This window comes from Besnoitia besnoiti, chromosome IV, assembly GCF_002563875.1.
Source record: "Besnoitia besnoiti strain Bb-Ger1 chromosome IV, whole genome shotgun sequence".
NCBI lineage: Eukaryota > Apicomplexa > Conoidasida > Eucoccidiorida > Sarcocystidae > Besnoitia > Besnoitia besnoiti.
The window spans coordinates 437136-455874 of record NC_042359.1 but is presented as its reverse complement, the minus strand read 5'-3'; the positions used below and the strand labels follow the sequence as shown (position 1 = coordinate 455874).

General features: G+C 56.5%; 3 protein-coding genes across 3 annotated transcripts; 2 read left to right on the top strand and 1 right to left on the bottom strand.

Annotated features, from left to right (window-relative positions):
* Positions 1-3973: 3973 nt before the first annotated feature.
* Positions 3974-8438, top strand: BESB_052070 (uncharacterized protein; the record flags this gene model as incomplete). Its single annotated transcript, XM_029363642.1, has 5 exons — positions 3974-4422; positions 4978-5154; positions 5607-6708; positions 7262-7616; positions 7987-8438. 5 exons carry the CDS (start codon positions 3974-3976, stop codon positions 8436-8438), a joined length of 2535 nt encoding a protein of 844 aa, XP_029219565.1.
* A 2456-nt stretch (positions 8439-10894) lies between these two features.
* BESB_052060 (ck2 beta subunit) lies at positions 10895-13786 on the bottom strand (the record flags this gene model as incomplete). The annotated part of the gene is made up of 5 exons (XM_029363641.1): positions 10895-11260; positions 11761-11908; positions 12386-12554; positions 12945-13038; positions 13640-13786. The coding sequence occupies 5 exons, from the start codon at positions 13784-13786 to the stop codon at positions 10895-10897; spliced, it is 924 nt and encodes a 307-aa protein (XP_029219564.1).
* Positions 13787-16668: 2882 nt separating this feature from the next.
* On the top strand, positions 16669-17250 carry BESB_052050 (uncharacterized protein; the record flags this gene model as incomplete). The annotated part of the gene is made up of 1 exon (XM_029363640.1): positions 16669-17250. One exon carries the CDS (start codon positions 16669-16671, stop codon positions 17248-17250), a length of 582 nt encoding a protein of 193 aa, XP_029219563.1.
* Between the last annotated feature and the right edge of the window lie 1489 nt (positions 17251-18739).

Below are 18739 nucleotides of genomic sequence, written 5' to 3'. Positions count from 1 at the left end.
GACTCCGGTGAGCCCACGGGAAATGCTAGCTCTATCACACGGAGGTCCTCCTCATGGCGATCTATCAATCTTATCTATGTATATGAGAATTGCATTAGCATTCTTGAGGCACTCGCACAGATGAAGACGCGGCCAAAGGAGCGACTTGAGCGGCGGACCGTGCACAAGAGGAGGCAAACGATGGCATTTTGGTACGCGACGTGGCCGTATTATTCTGGAGGATTTCTTTTGCCTTTCTCTTTGGTCCTCCTCAGAAGGCGTCGTGTAACGGCTGAGACGCCCGGAGATGCGCGCCGACCTTTGAACAGACAAGAAAGCAACAAGGAGTCACGATGCAACACGTAGGGAGAAGGAATTCACAGAAAACAGAGATGTACATGCGAGAAACGATACAGAGGCGAAAGGCAGAAGACACAGCGCGGCTCTAAGGCAGAGCTGGGATCGCTGGCGGTCAGCCGGCAAATAGGAAAAGACAGCGCTGCAAACCACGCTTTTCTGAGACCTCGTGTCGACTCTAGCGGTTTTCGTTCTCTCGAGAGCCACGTTCCCACGTCCTCGCTGTTCTCCACTGGAATTGAGGCCATGACGATTCCAAGAGAAACACAGCGTGCGGACGGCGAGTAGTTTCAGAGACCGTGAAAAACTCTCGAAATCGACTCCGGAGGAGACAAACGTGGAGAAAGCGTATGTGACGTGGCGCCGGTGCACAAGGCACGTCTATGTGGAAAGGCAGTTTGGTTTCATCTGATTCGGCCTTCCTTTTCGTTGCTTGTCTCGTCCCACCACTCAGCACGGCGCCCTCTAGGCTCGTTTCTCACGTACGCTTCCCTGTCCTGTTTGTTCGGTCGCGTGCCCTCATTGTTTCTCTTCCACCCTGTTTGCACAATACAGATGGAGACCTTTGGGAGCTCGGACCAGCCACTCGCCTCTGGGGGCAGTCGGTACAAAAAGACACGGATGGTTTCTTGTGGTGTCCGAGGCTCTGTAATTGGTTTATGGATCCTACTGAACGCAGAGACCCCGAAGCAGACAAGTCTGCGTGAAAACGGTACTCGTATATACTAGTGGTCTCTGAGACAAAGGAGAGGTGCCCGCTCACGCAACAGAGCAAGTATCACCACCACAGAAGAAAGGCTGCCGCAGTTTCCCCGCTTCTTGCTCTAACAAACCGAGCTGCGCCGTTAGCACATGTGATTCCCTGGAAAACGGCGAGACACACGTCCCTGCTCCATTTTCGTGCGCATGGAATTTGGCTCGCTGCTTACAGTTCCTCAGAAAAGCCAGCTGTAGGAGGAAATGAAGTTTAGCTATTATTGGTTGCTTGAACGGGGGCTGCTCGCCCCAGAGCAAAAACTAAGAGGCAATTCTTGCATCACTGGCGCTCTCCCCAACCCACAACCCTTCCTCGCATGCTGTTGTTGGTCACGGCTACTGTCAGATTCGTCCATAAACATCTCTACACGTCGGCAGCAGCGACGGCGTCTGCGATCGCCAGGAGGGGGTTGTGAATCTTCCGCAAGTGCGTCTGCAGAGCACCATCTCTGGAAACGAAGAAGAGTAACACGAGGGAGAAGGCAGAGTATGTGCAGGCGGTCAGTGTATATATGTGTATGTATGCGTGCCAAGCAAGGAAGCAGAATCTACCATAGTTACGGACCCTGTCTGCGGGAACTCCTCGAGGGGACAGAAGTCCGACTCGTGCCGTATCGGAACGCCTCAGTCCACTGAGGGCTTTGTACAACAAAGATTCACGTGGTCAGATGTTTTGCGGCACCCTAGAAACCTGGGCACGAAGCTCTGTTCCCCCCGCCCTCCCCCCCCCCATGGATATGGGTGGTCGCTCTTCGCGACCCAGACAGGAGCACGCAGAAGAAACAACTTGAACAGCAGCTTTTTGTTTAGAGACTGCTGACAACGCAAAGTCTTTGTGTAGAGGAAGGAAAATACCCGGCTCGGTCCACGGGTTGCAGGAAGCCTGCGCTTCGGAACGTTCCCTTGTCTCGTTCTCGAGTGATCTAACCGGAAAGGTTAGACCCTGGGACAAGACTGCTGCGCACGTTTTGATAACGCGGACGACTCGACAGCGTATAGAGCCTTTTACGTAGTTTCCCGTTCTTTCCGTCTCGGTTTTCGGTGTGTTCGTCTGGCCCTTCGTTTATGTCTGTCCAGAGCTTTTTAATGGGTTCCACTTTTTCGTTCGAAAGACGAGGTCCAACGGACAAGCGAGCTACACACGGTTACAGCAGGTAGCAGTTGCCTTTTCTGCTCGAGAGCCCGGTTGCACCGCACATAGCTTTCTTTTTCCGCTCTGTTCTCCGGTCTTCTTCGCAGGACCGAGAAAACCAACGCCAGCTGTCGTTTTGGGCATGTGTGGCGCGTCGCCTTGGTTCGTGTTTTTTGCGGGTTTACTCAGTTCACACTTCTAGATCGCAGTTATACTCCTCGGAGGCGAGACTCCACTTTGCTTTTCAAGTCGCTTTCTTGTTTTCTGGTTGTCCCGGCGGTTTTTCGTCCATGCGCTCTTCCGGTCATTGCAGCAGCGCCGGCGTTTTAGACTTTGTCCAGCCACACTCTTCATTGGTTCGCGGTGACACGCCCGGCTCGTTGCCCTGCCGTTTCATCCAAGGATCCCAGGTGCGTGTTGTCCGGTTTCGCCCTCGCGGCATTTCCGCTGGCTCTAGGCTGCAGGGCGTGCACCCACAGATCTTTCTTACTTTGAATTTTACCCGCAAGAAAAGGTAGAGACGGCAGCAGGCAGTTCAGGGTTTAAACGGCAACACCCGCATACGTCTCGCCTTCGTTCCCGTCGTACACCTGTTTTCATTTCCGCTGTTCTCGAGCGAAGTTCCGCGCACGTTGAACAGGCTTTGAGTGCGTTAGGTTTGGGGGAGGCAGAAAGGAACTGGGTTCGCCCCAGGCAGCCTTGCATTGCTGCTGCGAAAGACGCGCAGCGCTCTAAACTCTTGTTCTGGTTGGGCGCGCATGGAATTTTCAAGGTACACTCTGCTCTAAGCTGATGCAAGAACTCATTCAGCTCCGCGTTCCTTGTTGCCAGACAAGGCCCGAGACTTCTCCGAAGTTCGCGCAACTGCTCTTCCACAGAGACTCACACTTCTGAATGACTCTAAGGCGAACAACACGGCACAGACTCGGTCCCTCGCGAAAAGCCAAGTTGCGATGAAAGGCTCTCACCGCTCCAATGTGAACTCACCCGTGGGCCCTTGTTCGCCGGAAGACGCGCTGCGGAGCATTTATGCGTTGACCTCGTGGTTGCCTTCCGTCGTCTTTCAGAGAAACGCCCCGCAGCACACTCGTTGTCGAATCCCGCATCCGGCGAGAGATGGGATCGCGAAAAGAGCGCGCCCCTGGAGCACTTCCTGTGAAGGAGGGGGCCTGCACGGCGAGAAAGGTCGCTGAGACAGCGCCTCAAAGGCGGAAAAGACGAAAACACGACTTTCCTGCTCTCCAGCGGGGATCGACGTTTCCACGATGCTTGCTCCCCTTCTCGAAGTCTCAAAGCAAGCGCCACACGCCAGCCGACACTGCGCCTGAGAAAGCGATGGCGAAAGACGCGTCATTCTTTTCATCTTCGTTTCATGAGAGCGAGAATAGAGGGAAGGAGCCGCAACGACGTCAAGAGAAATGGGAAAGGGGACGGGACGGCTGTGGAAGATGGGGAAAGAAGAACTCCTTTTTTCAAAAGAAGCCGACGTTCGCGGCCTTCTCTTCATGCTTCAGGTGGCGCCAGCGCACTCCGCCCTCTCGGAGACTTTCTAAATTCCTCTTTGTGCTCTCCGTTTTTTTCGGTTTCACCTTCCCGCTCCACCTGTCCCCCTCTTCTCCCTCCCCAAGTTCTTCAGCCCGCCCCTCCGCTTTCTGTCGCGCGCGGGCCCTCTGCTCTGGCTTTCCTTCCTCGCTCGACCCCCCAGTTCTGCTCTTGAGCTACAGCCTGCGGCCTCCTCCGCTGCCGCCCATGTCTCCATCTGAGGCGGCTGAGGAGCAGCTGACAGGCGCCGGCATGCACTCGGAGAGAGAACCCAGCCCCCAACCTGCCTCCGAAGAGTCTCCCTCTGCCTCTCCGGGGCTCGCTTTGAAGCGCGCCGCTGCGTCCTTTCTTCTCTCGTCACTGGAAGAAAAAACATCTTCCGCGTCTTCACCCTCTCTCCGGTCGCCTCCGCTGTCTCTCCCGCACCCCACCTCCTCTTCTGCCGCAGCTCCGTTTGCGTCACCGCCCGCCAGTGCCTCCTCCAGCTCGGTCTCCAGCGCTAGAGGCGTTCTCGCTCGCCGCTACTTGATGCCGATCCCGAAGCGAGCGGAAACCACCGGCGCGATGCGGAAGGTGGCGGGGCCGGCGAGCCACGGGTCTGCGGGCAGAGATGCCTATCACCGTCAGCACACTGGAGCTACGCGACCTTGGATGTGGTGAGCCCGCAGACATTCAGTCTCTGCATGCGCAGAGGGGAAAGTATCAAAGCAACCCCTGTGTTCTATCCCTCGCACTGCCGCGCCGACGCTCCTTCCCGCGTTGAAGGCATATCCTTTTCCGGCCTGCGTGGGCGCGCTGCCTGCCGGTCTTGCCCTCCAACAACAAAAACTCGGTCTACCCTTCTTCCTCCCTACACAAATATATGCATATATACATATACATATATATACATTAGACATATATATATATATATATATATACATAGACATATATACACATATATATAAATAAAGCTAGCGACATATGCCTGCCAGGAAGTCTTGCATTTATGCGTTGCTCACTGCACGATACCTTATAATGTACGAAATCATTTATTAATATTTCATAACGGGGCAGCTCTGCTTGTACGTTGCGCTTCTGCTGCTGCTTCTCTGTTTCCACCTGTGGAAAATGCGGAAATGGAACAGATGTTCTTGGGGCAGGAAAGGGCGCGTACATGCCGCGTCGCCGATACCTTCACTCTCTTCTCGCTGATTCGTTCTTTTTTTCAGGGCTGCGGCCTCGCTCTCGTGCCTCGCCTGTCTGCTCGTGTGGCTGCTGCACCGCATGCGGCTCCACAGAGTTGCCGTCAGACTTCAGAAAAAAATTGGGAGTTGTTTTCCTCCGCCTGTTGTCTACGCCTACGGCCGCCTCTTCACGTTCTTCCCGCTCTCTGCGTCTTGCGGCTGGTGAGTCTCGGAAGAAGCCAGGCAGATACACGAGCGAATACGCACGACAACGTGTGTGCGTGTAGTGGAGGTCCGTGAATGCGGAGTGGCGGTGACTGTTCTATCCCTTCTAGCGAACTGACCTGTCCATGAAGGGGCCGTGAGCATGCACGCCTTGTGTGACAGCGAGCGCGCAGGACGGCAGTTCTCTAACTACGGATCCGTGTGCGCGAGTCTCTCGCTGCTCGTCTTGCTTCGACTGGCTGCCCTTGCCGTCCCCTATGCCTTCGATCTGTCGTGCGAGGCAAGCCGAAGAAAGCCGCCTGGGGACCAGCGCGCTTGGACCTTGCTCGCGTTCTCGGCGTCTCCTTTTTGCGCTTTTTCGAGACCGCGGAGCCCACGCCGGGCTCTCTGCCTCTTCTTGATCTCCTCATTTCACTGGTCTGTGCAGATTCCTGCGTGCCCCCCTCCAGGCTGGCGCTTCTCTTTCCGCAGCTCGCACTCCTCTGTCGCGTGTTGTTGCACCTCTACGAGGTCGCCTGTCTCCATTGGTTTTGGGCGCTGATGTTCGACTTGCTGGGGGGCCCTGACAGCGCCTTGTTGGTCGTTAACTCTTCGCCTGAGAAAGAGACGAGATTCTTGTATGGCGCACGGCCAGCGCGCGCAGAGGCGACTGCAGAGGCGACCGCAGCGGCGGACGCGCCGGCTGCAAGGCGGCACGCGATGTGGTTGTTGCTGAGCCGCGCCGTTTTGGACAGGTTGCCCCGGCCGAAGGAGAGGTGCATAGGGGACGGCGAGTGTCTCATCCTGGCGTGCGGCGGAGAAGGCGGAGGCGACACGAAGGAGAAGCAGGACGCCGAAGAGCCAGGCCAGGAGGCAGCTGCGAGGCGACGGCGAGGAGAGGACAACGCGCGCGAAGAAGGGCCTAGCGAGCACGCGCAAGCCGGAACAGGCAGCAGAGATGCGAAGGACGCGCGCACGTGTCAGGGAGAAGGAGAAGAACGAGTCGGAGAAAGAGAGGAGAACGTGGAAGACATACCGAGAGAAAAAGAAGGAGAGGACTCTTCTTCGTCCACGACCACAGCGACAACGCCGCGTTACGCGCTCGCGGGGGCGGGCACCGGGGAGCCCTTCGCGTCCGCGCAGCGAGGAAATAGAGAGGGAGTAGAGAGAGAAGGGCAGAGTGAGCGAGACGAAGACGAGGGCGACAAGGCAGCCCAGCCTCGGAGCTGCGCAGCAGGAGACTCTCAGGGGAGCGAAACCGGCCCGCGGCGGCAGAGCGAGCGAGAGAGGCAACCCGAGCGCCTGCTGCAGGAAAGGAGACGCACCAGCCCGTCCATTAGAAGCAAAACGGGGGCGGGGCGGTCCGGTCAGCAGTCCCCTACCTCAGAGGCGGAGGGGCGATGCGCAGACGTAGAGAAAGGCAGAGAGAGAGAGGGGGAAACAGCTAGCGAGAAGGACGAAGCGGAAGGAGGCGGAGAGTCTCAATATTCAGGAGCGCCACTTCGGCGCATTTGGTGTGTGCCGCCGCTCTGCTGCTTCGCCGCGAGATCCAAAAAGCGCGAATTTCGAGCGGTAAGGCAAGTGAGTCGAAGGCACTATTTGTGGCCTCCCCATGCAAGCGCGTCCCCACGCGGCAAAGCAAGAATTTGAGGCTGCGTGGCACTCTGGAGCGCTCCACGAGACAGCTGCGTTTTCGTTCACTCTGGGGAGCCTAGAGAACCGGTGGCGAGATGACAAAGCGAAGACCTGCTGCCTCTTTTCTACGCGTGCCGTTTTCGTCTTCTCTGCCGCAAGAATTCTTCTGAGTCTCTGTTAAACTGCTTTCAGGCTAGCCATCGCGGTCTTTCCTCCTTCGAATTTTTTTCTCGATTTGCCAGCTTCCCGCAGCTCGCGCATCATGTGTTTGCTGCACGCCTCGCCTGCGTCCGTCTCCCTTTCCGTCTTCCTCTTCCATGCCTTTGCGCGCGCTGTGAAGTCGCTGCGGCAACGCGCCTGCATTCCCGACGATTCCTCCCCCTTCCTCCCCCCAAATATTCCCCCCCCCCCCCCCTGTCTGGCGCCCCCCCCTCACTATCCCCCTTCCGCTATAGAGTCGGCTCGTTGTGCGTGTTTCCTTTCTCTGCAGCGCGACATCCGCCTCAGCTTTCTCTGCCTGCTTCCCTACACCTTCCTCAGCTGCGCGGTGACAGTCCTTTCCTCTCTGGTGCCATCGACACTGTTCCTGGTCCGTGCGTCCTCCGCGTCGCCCCGCGAGCCCCCCTGCGCGGGGACTAGCTGCCTCCTCGCAGGCGCGAACGCGACGGTGGAGGCGCCCGGCGCGAGCCGCGCGGAGGAGGCTACCTGGCTGCGCTCGACGGCGATGGAGGTCGCGGTCCAGGAGACTCTGCAGCAGGCCGCGGTCTTCTCAGTCATGCTTGCCATGTGGGGAATCGGCGCGGTCTACTTCGCCACGCGCAGAGTCCTGAAGGGATTCAATCTCGGTACGCTGACCGCACGCCGTGAGCAAGAGAAAGATGCGGCGAGAGCGCTAGCAGAAAAGACGACAACCTTTGCGACAGGACGATTTCTCAGCTCTGCCTAGAGCGAAGAGACAACCCGCAGCATGCAAAGCGCGCGCCGAAAGGCTAGGCCTCTCAGCGCCGCCCGCCCGCCGCTCTGCGTCTACCTGAACCCCTCTGCGTGTCTTGGTGGATGGCTGTGTGGCTGAGTTTCCCCGCCACTGCGGGATCTGCTCAAATGAGGCTGCGTGCTGCAGACGAGGCGCTGCGGTTTTCGTGTCTGCCGTCTTTTGTCAGTGCCCCTGGATTCTTTCGTCTCTGCGCCGGACCCCCCTGCTTTCCTCTGCTTCAGGGCTGAAGTTCACATGCATAAAGATCCTCGTGTTGATCATCCAAGCGGCGGAGGTCGCCGCGAAGTTCCGCCGCAGACCCGCGCCAGTGGAGCCCCCCCCCGACGCGCCCGGCGGCGCTCCCCTGTTTCCGTTCTCTGCAGACGCAGACGCGAGCGAAGAAGGCGCCTACCTCGAGCTGCACCACTCGCTGTTTGACTTCATTCTGACGCTGGTGGCGCTGCCCGTCACGCTGCTGGCGCTGCGCACATTTGACCCCTGCGAGCTCTATCGCCTCGAGGAGCGCAGCCCCGCGTTTGGTGGCTTGGTCCCACTCCGCCCGAGCGGAGCCGCGGCGCCGAAGCGAGGGAACGGGGACGAAGGCCAGGGGAAGGGACACGAGGCGACCCAGGACGCGCTGTTCGCCGCACACGCGAGTGACAGACTGCATGTAGGGCGAGTCACAGCCAAGTGACAGCGCCGGCCTCCTCTCGCAGAGTCGGCTTGTCTCGGAGACCTTTTCACTCGGGCCCAGAAACCCCGCGGATTCCGCCTCAGGGGGAGAGTTTTTGCCAGGAAGACGAGCAGACGAAGCGAGGAAGACGCGGCGTGAGAAGGCGACGAAAGGCCGACTCGGGCAGGGGAAACCGACCGGGGAAGAAGAGGGAGAGAGGGCAGACGCGGCAGACGGGGCAAGCGGGCGCGCGGCCGCGGGAGCAGAAGCGGGAATGGGAACTCGGTTGAGAAACGCAGCGCTGTCTGTCGAGAAGGGCGGGTGGAGGTCTCTCCAAGAAGAGTCGCTTGGTGAAAAACGGAAGAAGAAAAACAGCAGACACGCCCCTCGAATGCTAGTAGAAAAAAGAAGAGGAAAGGCGAGGCGCGAATAGCGAGCGCGTGCCCGTCCATAGCGACGAAAGAGTGAAAACGGGCAGCGTCGAGTCGCCGGTGGAGAGGGCGAAGGCGAGAGAGCCCAACGGACCGAGAGAGGGCGACAAAGAGTGAGAAGGCAAACAACAGAAGAAAAGAACGAACAGGACCGGGGCGCGCGAACGATGAAACACAGCGGCGACGCGCTGAGTTGCTCCTTCCCACGTGCCGCGTTCTTCACGGGAGACAAACACACATGTGGATAAGGCTTCGGGAGAGGGGATCGAGCGCAGGCCAGGAGAACGGCGAGGGACATCAGAGATACCCTCCCGCGAGGATCTGCGTCGGCACCCGTGCGCAGAGAGAACAGATAGAACGCACACGCACTGAAAAGCTCACATCCTTTCAAGGCTTCTCGACATTCCCATCGCACGAATTCATCATAGCTCAGGCGCATACACGATGCCGTAGAGAAAACGCACGCAGACGCCTTCGTTGCGCTCTTCCCTTCAGCGTCGGATTGTCTCACGCACGACTGCGCAAACCCAACTGGTCGCCGAGTCGCTTACAAACCCGACTTGTCCTCTGCTTACGCCAAGCCCAGTTGATTCGAGCTATACTGAGGTTACCCAGGCTGAATGAAATTTCAGAATTCAGTGGCTAGCTAGCCAGCAGTTTCTAATCAGCGAGGGTAGGAGGCTATGCTTGACTTCGACTTTGGCATATACACATGTACGTAGGCATACATATGAACATACTTATGCTTACAGTTGAATATATATATATATATACATATATGACTTGTGTCGGATTCACGAGGCTAGACGCACGCCCGACACGCCGTTTTCTTCTGAAAGCATTTTTCCCCTTTCTGGTTCTGACTCGGTGCAGCTCGGGTCTTAAACTTGCCAACATGCAACTGCAGTGAAAGCGAACCGCGACTTCCGCCTAGCGGGAGCCAGCAGGGGTTGCTCAGTTGATTTTTGAGAAAACCTTTACAGATCATATATAGTGCTCCTGTGTATCTGCGCAGGCCGACATCGATTGCCTGTGTTTGAAAGGGTTGAGTAGCGAGTGAGACGCAAGTGAATTCGAAGGCCTCTCGTCGCCGCGCAAGGCTGCAGCACTCGAGGGGGACGAATGCGCCTCTTCAAAGAACAGTAGGCGATGGATCTGTCTCAGAAAACGGAGCGAACCAGAGGGAAGACAGCGCCGCACCCCCTTTCACTCGAGAGAAGAAAGGAGAAAAGAGAAAGACCCCGGAGAGCGGAGACGCACAGCCAGACGGAAAAGAAACAGAAAAACGACGAAAAAGGGTCACAAACGGTTCTCGAAAAATACTTGGAACACAGCCAGACGGAAAAGAGACAGAAAAACGACGAAAATAGGGTCACAAACGGTTCTCGGAAAATACATGGAACACCAACGCCAAAGGCCAAAAGAAAGGGACGTGTTCATCAAGCACACTCACGATATACGCACAGGTTTTCTCCGAAGGAACACAAGGCAGGGGGAAAATAGAAAAAGACAGAGGCGGAGACAAGACGCACCAGTCAAGATGAGAAAAGAGTCGAACAAAAAGAGATCCAGGCGCTAGACGTACCGCTGGAGACTCTCTAAAACTGAAACAAAAAACCCTTTTTACGCTTGTGTGCCTCAACAACGAGACTCAGTGACCTAGCCATAAATCTCCTCGCATGTGCCCTTGCACACGCAAGCGAAAACCAAAAGGCAATGCCATGACCTACCTACGCCCGCACATAATATATATATATATATATATATATATATATATATATATATATATGTATGAAAAAAAAAATATATATATATATACGTATATATATGCATACACACCGGCCGATCAATCTGACATACGCAACGCGCTCGGTTTATGTATGAGCGCTGTATATACATATGTATATAGATATACACATATATATCGACATGGACTCAAAATTCGCTTCATCATGGGCTTTCGTTTTCCTCCCGCGCAATGTCCCCCAGGAAAGAAAGAAACCGAGTTACACTCTACCTACGTGCCTCTGTTCCACAGGTGTTTATTCATCGTCTCTCTTCTGGAACCGTAAGGGCGGCGCCGCTTTCGGCGACCGCGGCTACGGAGATTCCGGCGGCGGCGGCTGCGGCGCTGGGGCTGCCCAGGAGAGCCTGTCTCTCTTCATCGGCCCGCTGCTGCGCCTGCTGAATCACCCGGGGGACTTGTTGAAGCCTCAGGCGCGTCTTGACTTGCGGAGACACTTTGAAGCCGTAGACCGTGGGGACGTAGTATGGCGTCGGCGAAGCACTCGCCGCGCGAGGAGGCGGCAAGAGGAACGGAAACTGCATGTAGAAAATCTGGGCGATGGAGGTCCCGAAGTACGCGCCGTCCAAGTAGTTCAGCCGGCTACCCTTCGGCGGGTTGTAAAGCTCCTGAGAACAAAAGACAACGGCGAACAAACAGTCTTCATAAGGCTTTGAGGAAGAACGCGCAGGGGAAACCAAACTATAGGGAAATACATGGACGCACGCACACGCACAATCAAACACATACCCACAACACACACGGTCTTCGCCTACAAGCACTACACAGTAACCGCAAATACATTCACACGAATAATATATATATATATATTTATGTAGGTATCCATTGATGCACGACGTGCCAAGGGGGCCCCGCCCTTCTTGCATTTCAGGTTACTCGTCGATTTGAATTCAGTTGTACTACGAAAGCACACCGCCAACAGCGCATGCCCAATCGACGCATACCTAGACGAATACGTACGCATACACAACTATATAAATATCTATACACCTATATCTATGTATATACATCTATGGACATATGCGCCGCCAGCCGCCCACACAGGCATCTGCAGCGAGACATCTGAGCATTTCTCGTTGCCTTCGCCGCATGAGAAAGGGACACGTACGCAGCACTTGGCGCAGAAGACTTTAGCGGTGTGTTTGTTGGGCGTGTCAGTCAACGCCGTCGGCAAGAGAGCCCAGCCCTCGCATGCGCTGTTCGGACAGACGCCGAACTGCTTCTGCGCGTATTTCTGCTGCAGCAGCTGCAAACCTCTGAAGAAGAAGAAGAAAACACACACAACGAGCCTGGCCATGGCCCCTCGTCGTGCTTTGCGTGTCACGCATCCACGCGTAGGATGGAAACCAACAGCGCGACAAGGAGACAAAAGGGCGGAAATTGCATGCGGCAGACACTCGCACACGATTTCCGCACGTGAATGCCTACATAAATAAATATACGCACGTATATCTTGGCGTTCTACGGGGGCGGGACCCGAGTGGGGGAGCGGCACGCAGAGGCCCCCTGGACGTCTTGGAGCGAAACTGGAGGCCGCACACCGTCTCAGCTACAACCCACTTGTGCGGCAACGTCTGGAGAAACTCGAAGCATGCCAGTCCCGCGGTTGAAGTTTCAACACATTCCGCCCCGTGCCTCAGCGTGCTCATCGACACGCATACATGCAGGCAGTGTGTCCGCGGGGGGAGTCGCGGCGGCTGACACGCCTGCGGCGGCGGTTTCGAGGCGCTTACCTCGCTGTGGCTAAGAAGCGCGCGTGAACGAGGCCGTAGAGGAGCTCTGCAGCCTGCTCAGCCATTGCAGACTTCCGCTGCTCCTCTTCGTCTTCTTCTTCCTCAGACTGCTCATTGTCCAGCACGATGTCGAGAGCCTCCTCGAAAAGCGGAACTTGACTCGCGAGCCCTGCGAAACACCCAGACGCAGGCGACGCCAGGCATACCACACACCTCACGCATGCAGACGCGCGAGCTCGCGACGCGACACGCGCCCGCCTCGGGGCAGACGACGCAGGGGAACTATCCCGCAGAACGCGCAGAGACAAACACAATCAAACTACCCACCTATAGTGCCTTTCTCTATCTACCTCTAAATATATATATGCGCACGAGTTGCTGGATATCCTAGCTGAGAGAGGCTGCCGCCGCGCGCATGCAGCAGCGGGCGGGTGCGCCTGCGGAGCGTGTTGCTGACTCAGACCCGCAAAAAGGGAGGAGACGACAGACGCGGCGCAAAGAGGGCGGTCGTGGCTCGGGCCGAAGCCACTCAGAACGCGTGGAAAAACTCGGCCCTCACCTGTGAGGTTGAAGTCGTCTCGAATGAAGTCCTCGTCGACGACGACAAACAGTTCGTTGCCTTTCAGCGTACAGAACCACTCGACCCAGCTCATCTGAAAAAAAACCAGAACACCGCGCCAACGAGAAGGAATTGTCGGGAGAATGCCAAGCCGAAACGGCAGAAAAAGGAGTTTCAGGGAGGCCCCCACGCAGCAATACAAACACAGACGAACCGCGACCCGCCCCCCCCCCCCCACCCCGCCGCGCACACACTCAGCCTGTGGAGCCTGGCGCCTTCTTGTGCAAATCGATCTGGTCGCTGTGAAGCTGTTCTGCGCGGCAGCCCCCACTTGATCTTGCGGACCACGCAGCGCAAATCGAGACAGCCTCCTAGACCTCGAAATTCCGCCGCGCACACATCTGTAGATCGATCTACACGACTTCGTCTCTACGTTAGCAGGGAAGCCAAGCTGCTTCCGACACGCGGGAGAGGGCGTCGAAACCCAGTCTCGGCAGCCTCCTCTCGACACGAGATTCGATCCCTCTGAGTCACTTCGATATCTTGAAACGCGCTCTGAGTCTGCACTGCTCAAGCCCCCCCCGTAGCCTACGCCCACGGAGCGAAGGGACTGCCGCGGCCGAACTGAGTTGTGACCCTTCCGCTAAACGGATGAGCGGGAGAATCTCTGCAGCCTTTCCGTGTTTGCCACTTACGTCTTCCAACTCGCTAGTTCCGGTCATATCAGAAAATTCCTGTTCTTCGCTCTCAAACTCTTCGCTGCTAGAGTGGGAGCCAGCTGTGCCGGTGGCTGCGCGCGCGGCGCCCGGGCTGCCATCGCCTCTCTCGCTCTTTTGCTGCATGGCGGCAAGGAAGCCGACTCACGAGGCAGGAGGAAAAAATCGAAAAGAAATCGCAGAAAGCGTCGCCGCGAAAGCCGTGGAGTTTGCCCTGGCAGAGAAGCGGACAGTATACGGAGGTGAAGGAGGCTGCGGCAGAAAAGCGAGCAACCAGGGGGCCTAGGCAGCAGGAGACGCGTTGCCTCTTGCTTATCCTTGCTTGTCAATGCGCCAACAGAAACCAAGACACGAGGAGACGGTCCCACGTCTTATCATCCACTCTCTCGAATACCCGCGAGGACGCGGAAAAAGGGCACGAATAGCGGTATGCACGCTGCGAAACACTAGGTCTACGCGTACGATGTACGATGTGACCCGCCACCCAGCGGCAGCGATCCGGAAAAACGGGAAAACAGAGAGGAAGGCCACCACAAATATGGGGCGGCGAGAGAGTTGCCGAGACTGCAAGAGACACGCCGGCAAAAGAGAGGAAAACGAAGAAAAAGGGCGGAGAAGAACGCCGAGCGCCGCCTCTCAGAAAAGAGACGAGATGGGGGGGCGACGACGACGCACAGCAGCTAAACGAGAAAAAGAGGCGAACGCGGGATGAACATGCAGATATTACGCATGCGGCGGTGAACAGAGAGAACTCAGAAAAGAAGTAGAGACCGGGTTTTGCCAAATTCTCTCCAGTGGAAGGCTGCATGCGGCCGTTGCCACGAGGACGGAAATCTTGGAGGCGAGCCTGGCCTCTTATTTGGATTTGCGCCAAACAGCGAATGTCTACGTGAAGATTGGGGCGATAAAGAAAGTGAATATGTGTTTATTTTCCAGGCTTCGACGGCGAAGCAAGGACCGGTGGCGAGAGTCGAGGGGGCCAAGTCGCGAGCGGCAGGCCGGCGCCAACCTGAAGTGAGTAACCGCCGCTACACAATGAGAAGAGGCGGTAATATGACTATTCCACGCACAGATTGAAGGTTAAATTAACAAATCGGCGGAGAGAATGATCGACAGAGACAGCGCCCTCCTGGGAATCTGCTCTCCTGCCACGCCGTTTTCTCAAAAGAACCGTGTGGCCGTTTGCGGAATGGTTCTTGAAGGAAGACAGAACAACATCACATGCGCTTTCTTTCTTCAGCGGATCTCCAGTTGTTTTCATTTGCTCAACGTAGTGAACGCGGCGCCCACTCTGCAGTACACGAAGCCGTCCAGTGGAGAGGGCGAGGAACTCCGGACGCCCCGGCCGGCGCTCGCTGGCAATTGTCACTTTAAGCGTTCGCAGTTCATTTCTTCAAAAAAACAAGCCAGCAATTACTGAGAAATCTGTAAAGGACGACTGCATGAAGATCGCCCCACCCGATGCAAAAGGCAAGAACACGCAGTCCAGTCCGCCGGTGGAGCCTGGTCGAGGAGTTGCGCCTCAGCTGCACCCCTAACAGCTCTTAGGAAACCACACAGCTAATACATGCGTAGATTCTGAGCCAGAGAATAGATCTGTTACTGGTGTACTCAGCGTTGTGCTGCTATACGGACTGCGCCCTCGGAGGGACCGTCGACTTCTGACATTCGAGGAAGTGACAGCGCCCGATGGCTGGCGCGTATGAAAACGAAGGGTACGTTCATCGATGTGTCGTCGACGTATCTGCCTGCAGTATGCCAACGATGTCGAGGTTTCTCAGGTCCAAGGCGAGACTTGATCGTGTGGTCCGTGTGCCCAGATGCTCCGAACGCCCTCCAGGCGCTTTGCGATGGGCTGTCGCCGCAGGTGAGCATTGGCGCATACTCCTGCGGCTTCATACCAAAGGTTCCGCTCGAGCGCTCTGTCAACGAATCCCCTTCCGTGTTTTCCACAAAGTGCCCCTGAGCCATGTTTGGCCTGATGCCACAGCGACAGGGAAGCGGGCAGTGCGTGGTTCACAACAACGAAGAAGCGGAAGGACGCGTACATGAAACGGCCTCGGGGCGAGGAAGATGAAAACAGAGCCTCCATATATGCACACACGGAGCCAGATTATGAGTAAATAGCGAGAATTCACGGCCATGTCACCATAAGGTTCTTCAATAACAAGAACGGGTCGACACCGGAACGTTCCATTTGCTTCAGCTCGTAGGCGATAATGCAGCAGGTGGTATAACTCTCCTTGGTTGCAACAATGCCTACGTGAGGGGGGGGCGGGGGGGGGGGGGGGGGATCTGCTGAGAGACTGAGACTTCCTTTGGCCGCTGGGACGCCTTGCGAATGGCAATGCCTCCAGCTTTCCTCATTTACTTGCTCCCCCAGTTTGCTCAGCTCAAAACGGAGAACTAAAAGGCCCACTGCATTACTTTTTGCTTTTCTGCCTCGTGGTTCTATTGACGTGACAGCAGCATACACACCATCGCGGCCCTTCTGTCTAAGCAGCTGTACTCGAGACGCGCAGGGGAGAGACAGAGCGCCTAGCCGCGGGGGGTGAAACACACAACCGTCAGCTGCCGATGGCCATTCCGTCTGGTCAGGTTCCCTTCGCAAAATCCCCACCGGCACATCATCCAATCGACGTTGCACTGTCACCCATCGCATTCGTTTTCCTGCGCTAGGAAATCAGTTCGCCAGCCGAAAGCCCTTGCTCTGCATCAACTACCCAGATACCCACTGACGGAAGACGTGTACACTGCGGGGTGCAAACAACCGTGCTTCAGCACTACCCAGCAACCGTGCTCGCAAGTCGGGTGCTTGCTCGGCACCTCGTTGATGCCCCTTCTTGCTCTGGTTCTGCTGGTACGTCCGTGAGATGGCGATTTTGTCGGACGGGGGGGCGGGGTCCGGGGGTCTCCGCCGGCAAGATAGTCACTGGCCAGTCCCCCGCGCGCGTAAGAACAGCTTGTGGATTGTCTGCATTCTGCCGTTTTTCCTTTCGTGCTCGCCCATGTCTGCCTGGTGCTCTCCCGGGGGAGCCGGCTCAGTAGTGATCCCTGAGCATCGCCGAAGACGCTCGGATAGGCCCACGACAGGCGGTGCTGCGGTGGCAAAGGCAACGCTGGACGCCCTCTCACTGTGGGCTGATGAGCTGAAGAGCCTCGTGGAGATGACAGCATACGGCTTGCGGGATGCTGCAGACGAAATGGGTATTGGAGAAGGGACTGTCAGGGCAGTTCACGACGTGTACTCAGACCTTAAAAGCCGGATAGAGGATGGAGCGTCAGCGCTTGGAATAGACACGGCGGTCAGCAAAGCACAAAGCACGCTGACGCAGGCTGCTGAGGCATCAAGACTTGCTGTAGCGGAAATACAACGAGAGGTCCGTGGCTTCTTAGAGGACTCGGAAGTCGTGGACCTTACGGGCGCATCAGCTACCACCGAAGTGCGCAGGGAGCAAAATCCACTGCTCTCATCTAGCCCTGGACACAACGCAGATGTCCCAGAAGCGGTCAGCGATAACCAACGGGAACACGACGTGCAGGAGACGAACGGTGAGATTGATGCAGGAAGCAGCCAAGGCCAGGAGTGAGGCTGTCTTGTGGAACAACAGCAGCCAGTGATGCCGTCCCAACCGATGGCATGACTTACAGAGCAGACGACGTACTTCAGGCAGCGATTGAGGGCAAGCGCTTGGCGGCAGAGGGACGCTTGCTACAGGAACAGAAAACCCAATGAGCGCGTCGGAATGAACGACTGCAGGGCGTTGGGGTCTTGACGGCCGGCGACCGCAAGTAGGGTTTCAGGTGACGTTACTCGCACACGGTGCATTCTACGGGGGGGACAAGGACTAGCAACTAGGGGGTCCCCAAAGACCTCAGGAAGTAGAGTCATTCGCAGAGTGCCTCACTGCCTGTGCCAGATACAGCAAGTCTCGACTGCCGCGATCATTGATTGCCGGGATCGTCGGCAGTCGAGCGGCTGTGTAATATTCTAGGATTGTGATGTGGTCAGGTAGGCTTTGCACCCGAGTTGGCTCCGTGTTGTCGGGTAATCGACAAAAGAAGAGGGCATTTGCATACAGCATCATACGACCTTCCGTTGAAGGGTGTGGGGGATGGGCAAACACACCGTAGTTTGAGCGCTCGCTACATGACGAAGGAGCAAGCTCGTTTGCTCACTGGTGTCTCAGTGTTCAGTGAACTGCTTTTTCCGTGGCTGTTCCGTTGCGGCGACAGACGTCGAGGAACTTGCGGAGAGCGACAGTTGGACAGTCGCGGGTTTACATTGCTCCCCTGCCGTTAAACACAGCGCTCGTAAAAGTCAACCAGTAGGTACGTCGCAGATGAGGACCTTCAACACACGAAGTTGAAGATGAATTGTGTTACACTATTGAGACAATAGGAGCAGAAAACTGTTGTCCTTCAATGCCCCTTCAACGGATCTATTCCATGCTTGTGAACCCAACCCAATCCCTGAAGGAGCGGTCTGTGCACATCCCTCAACTCCACTAAACTTGTGAAACCGCGAACTACACTTCTCACGAGACCCCCGGCGCCCCCCCGCGCTGCTCTGTGTAAACATATGTTGCGGCCTTTGGGCAAGTAGGCCCATGCTGGTGTGCGAGACAAAGCGGAAGTATCTACGCCCTTTGAGAATGCATGCATTCGCCACTGTGTGTATCAGCTCCAAAATTCGAAATTCCATCTGCTGGTCTACCGTGGCGGGATCCAACCCCCGGACAGTACACAAACGCTCCCCAAACAGTCCACATTTGTGTTGTCAGTGGTTCGAATTTTTCCTGACAGTTCAGGAAGTTCCGTGCAGCATCTGTTTCGTGTCCCGCCCGCGCGGGCGGTCCAAGTTTTGTCAGCATTTTTCGCCTTCACGCTTAGCCTACCGTTGCCTTTCGCGAAACGTGGAGCGAACAGAGAAAAATCACCGTGCCATGCACACAACAGACAGCTGCTGCTAGCGCGCGTATGCCACGAGTTTGAGGCATGTGAAGAACCCTGGGGACAGCTGACACTGCCCACCCCCTGCGCTTCCTCCCGTCGCCGATTCAAAACGCCCTAATTGCT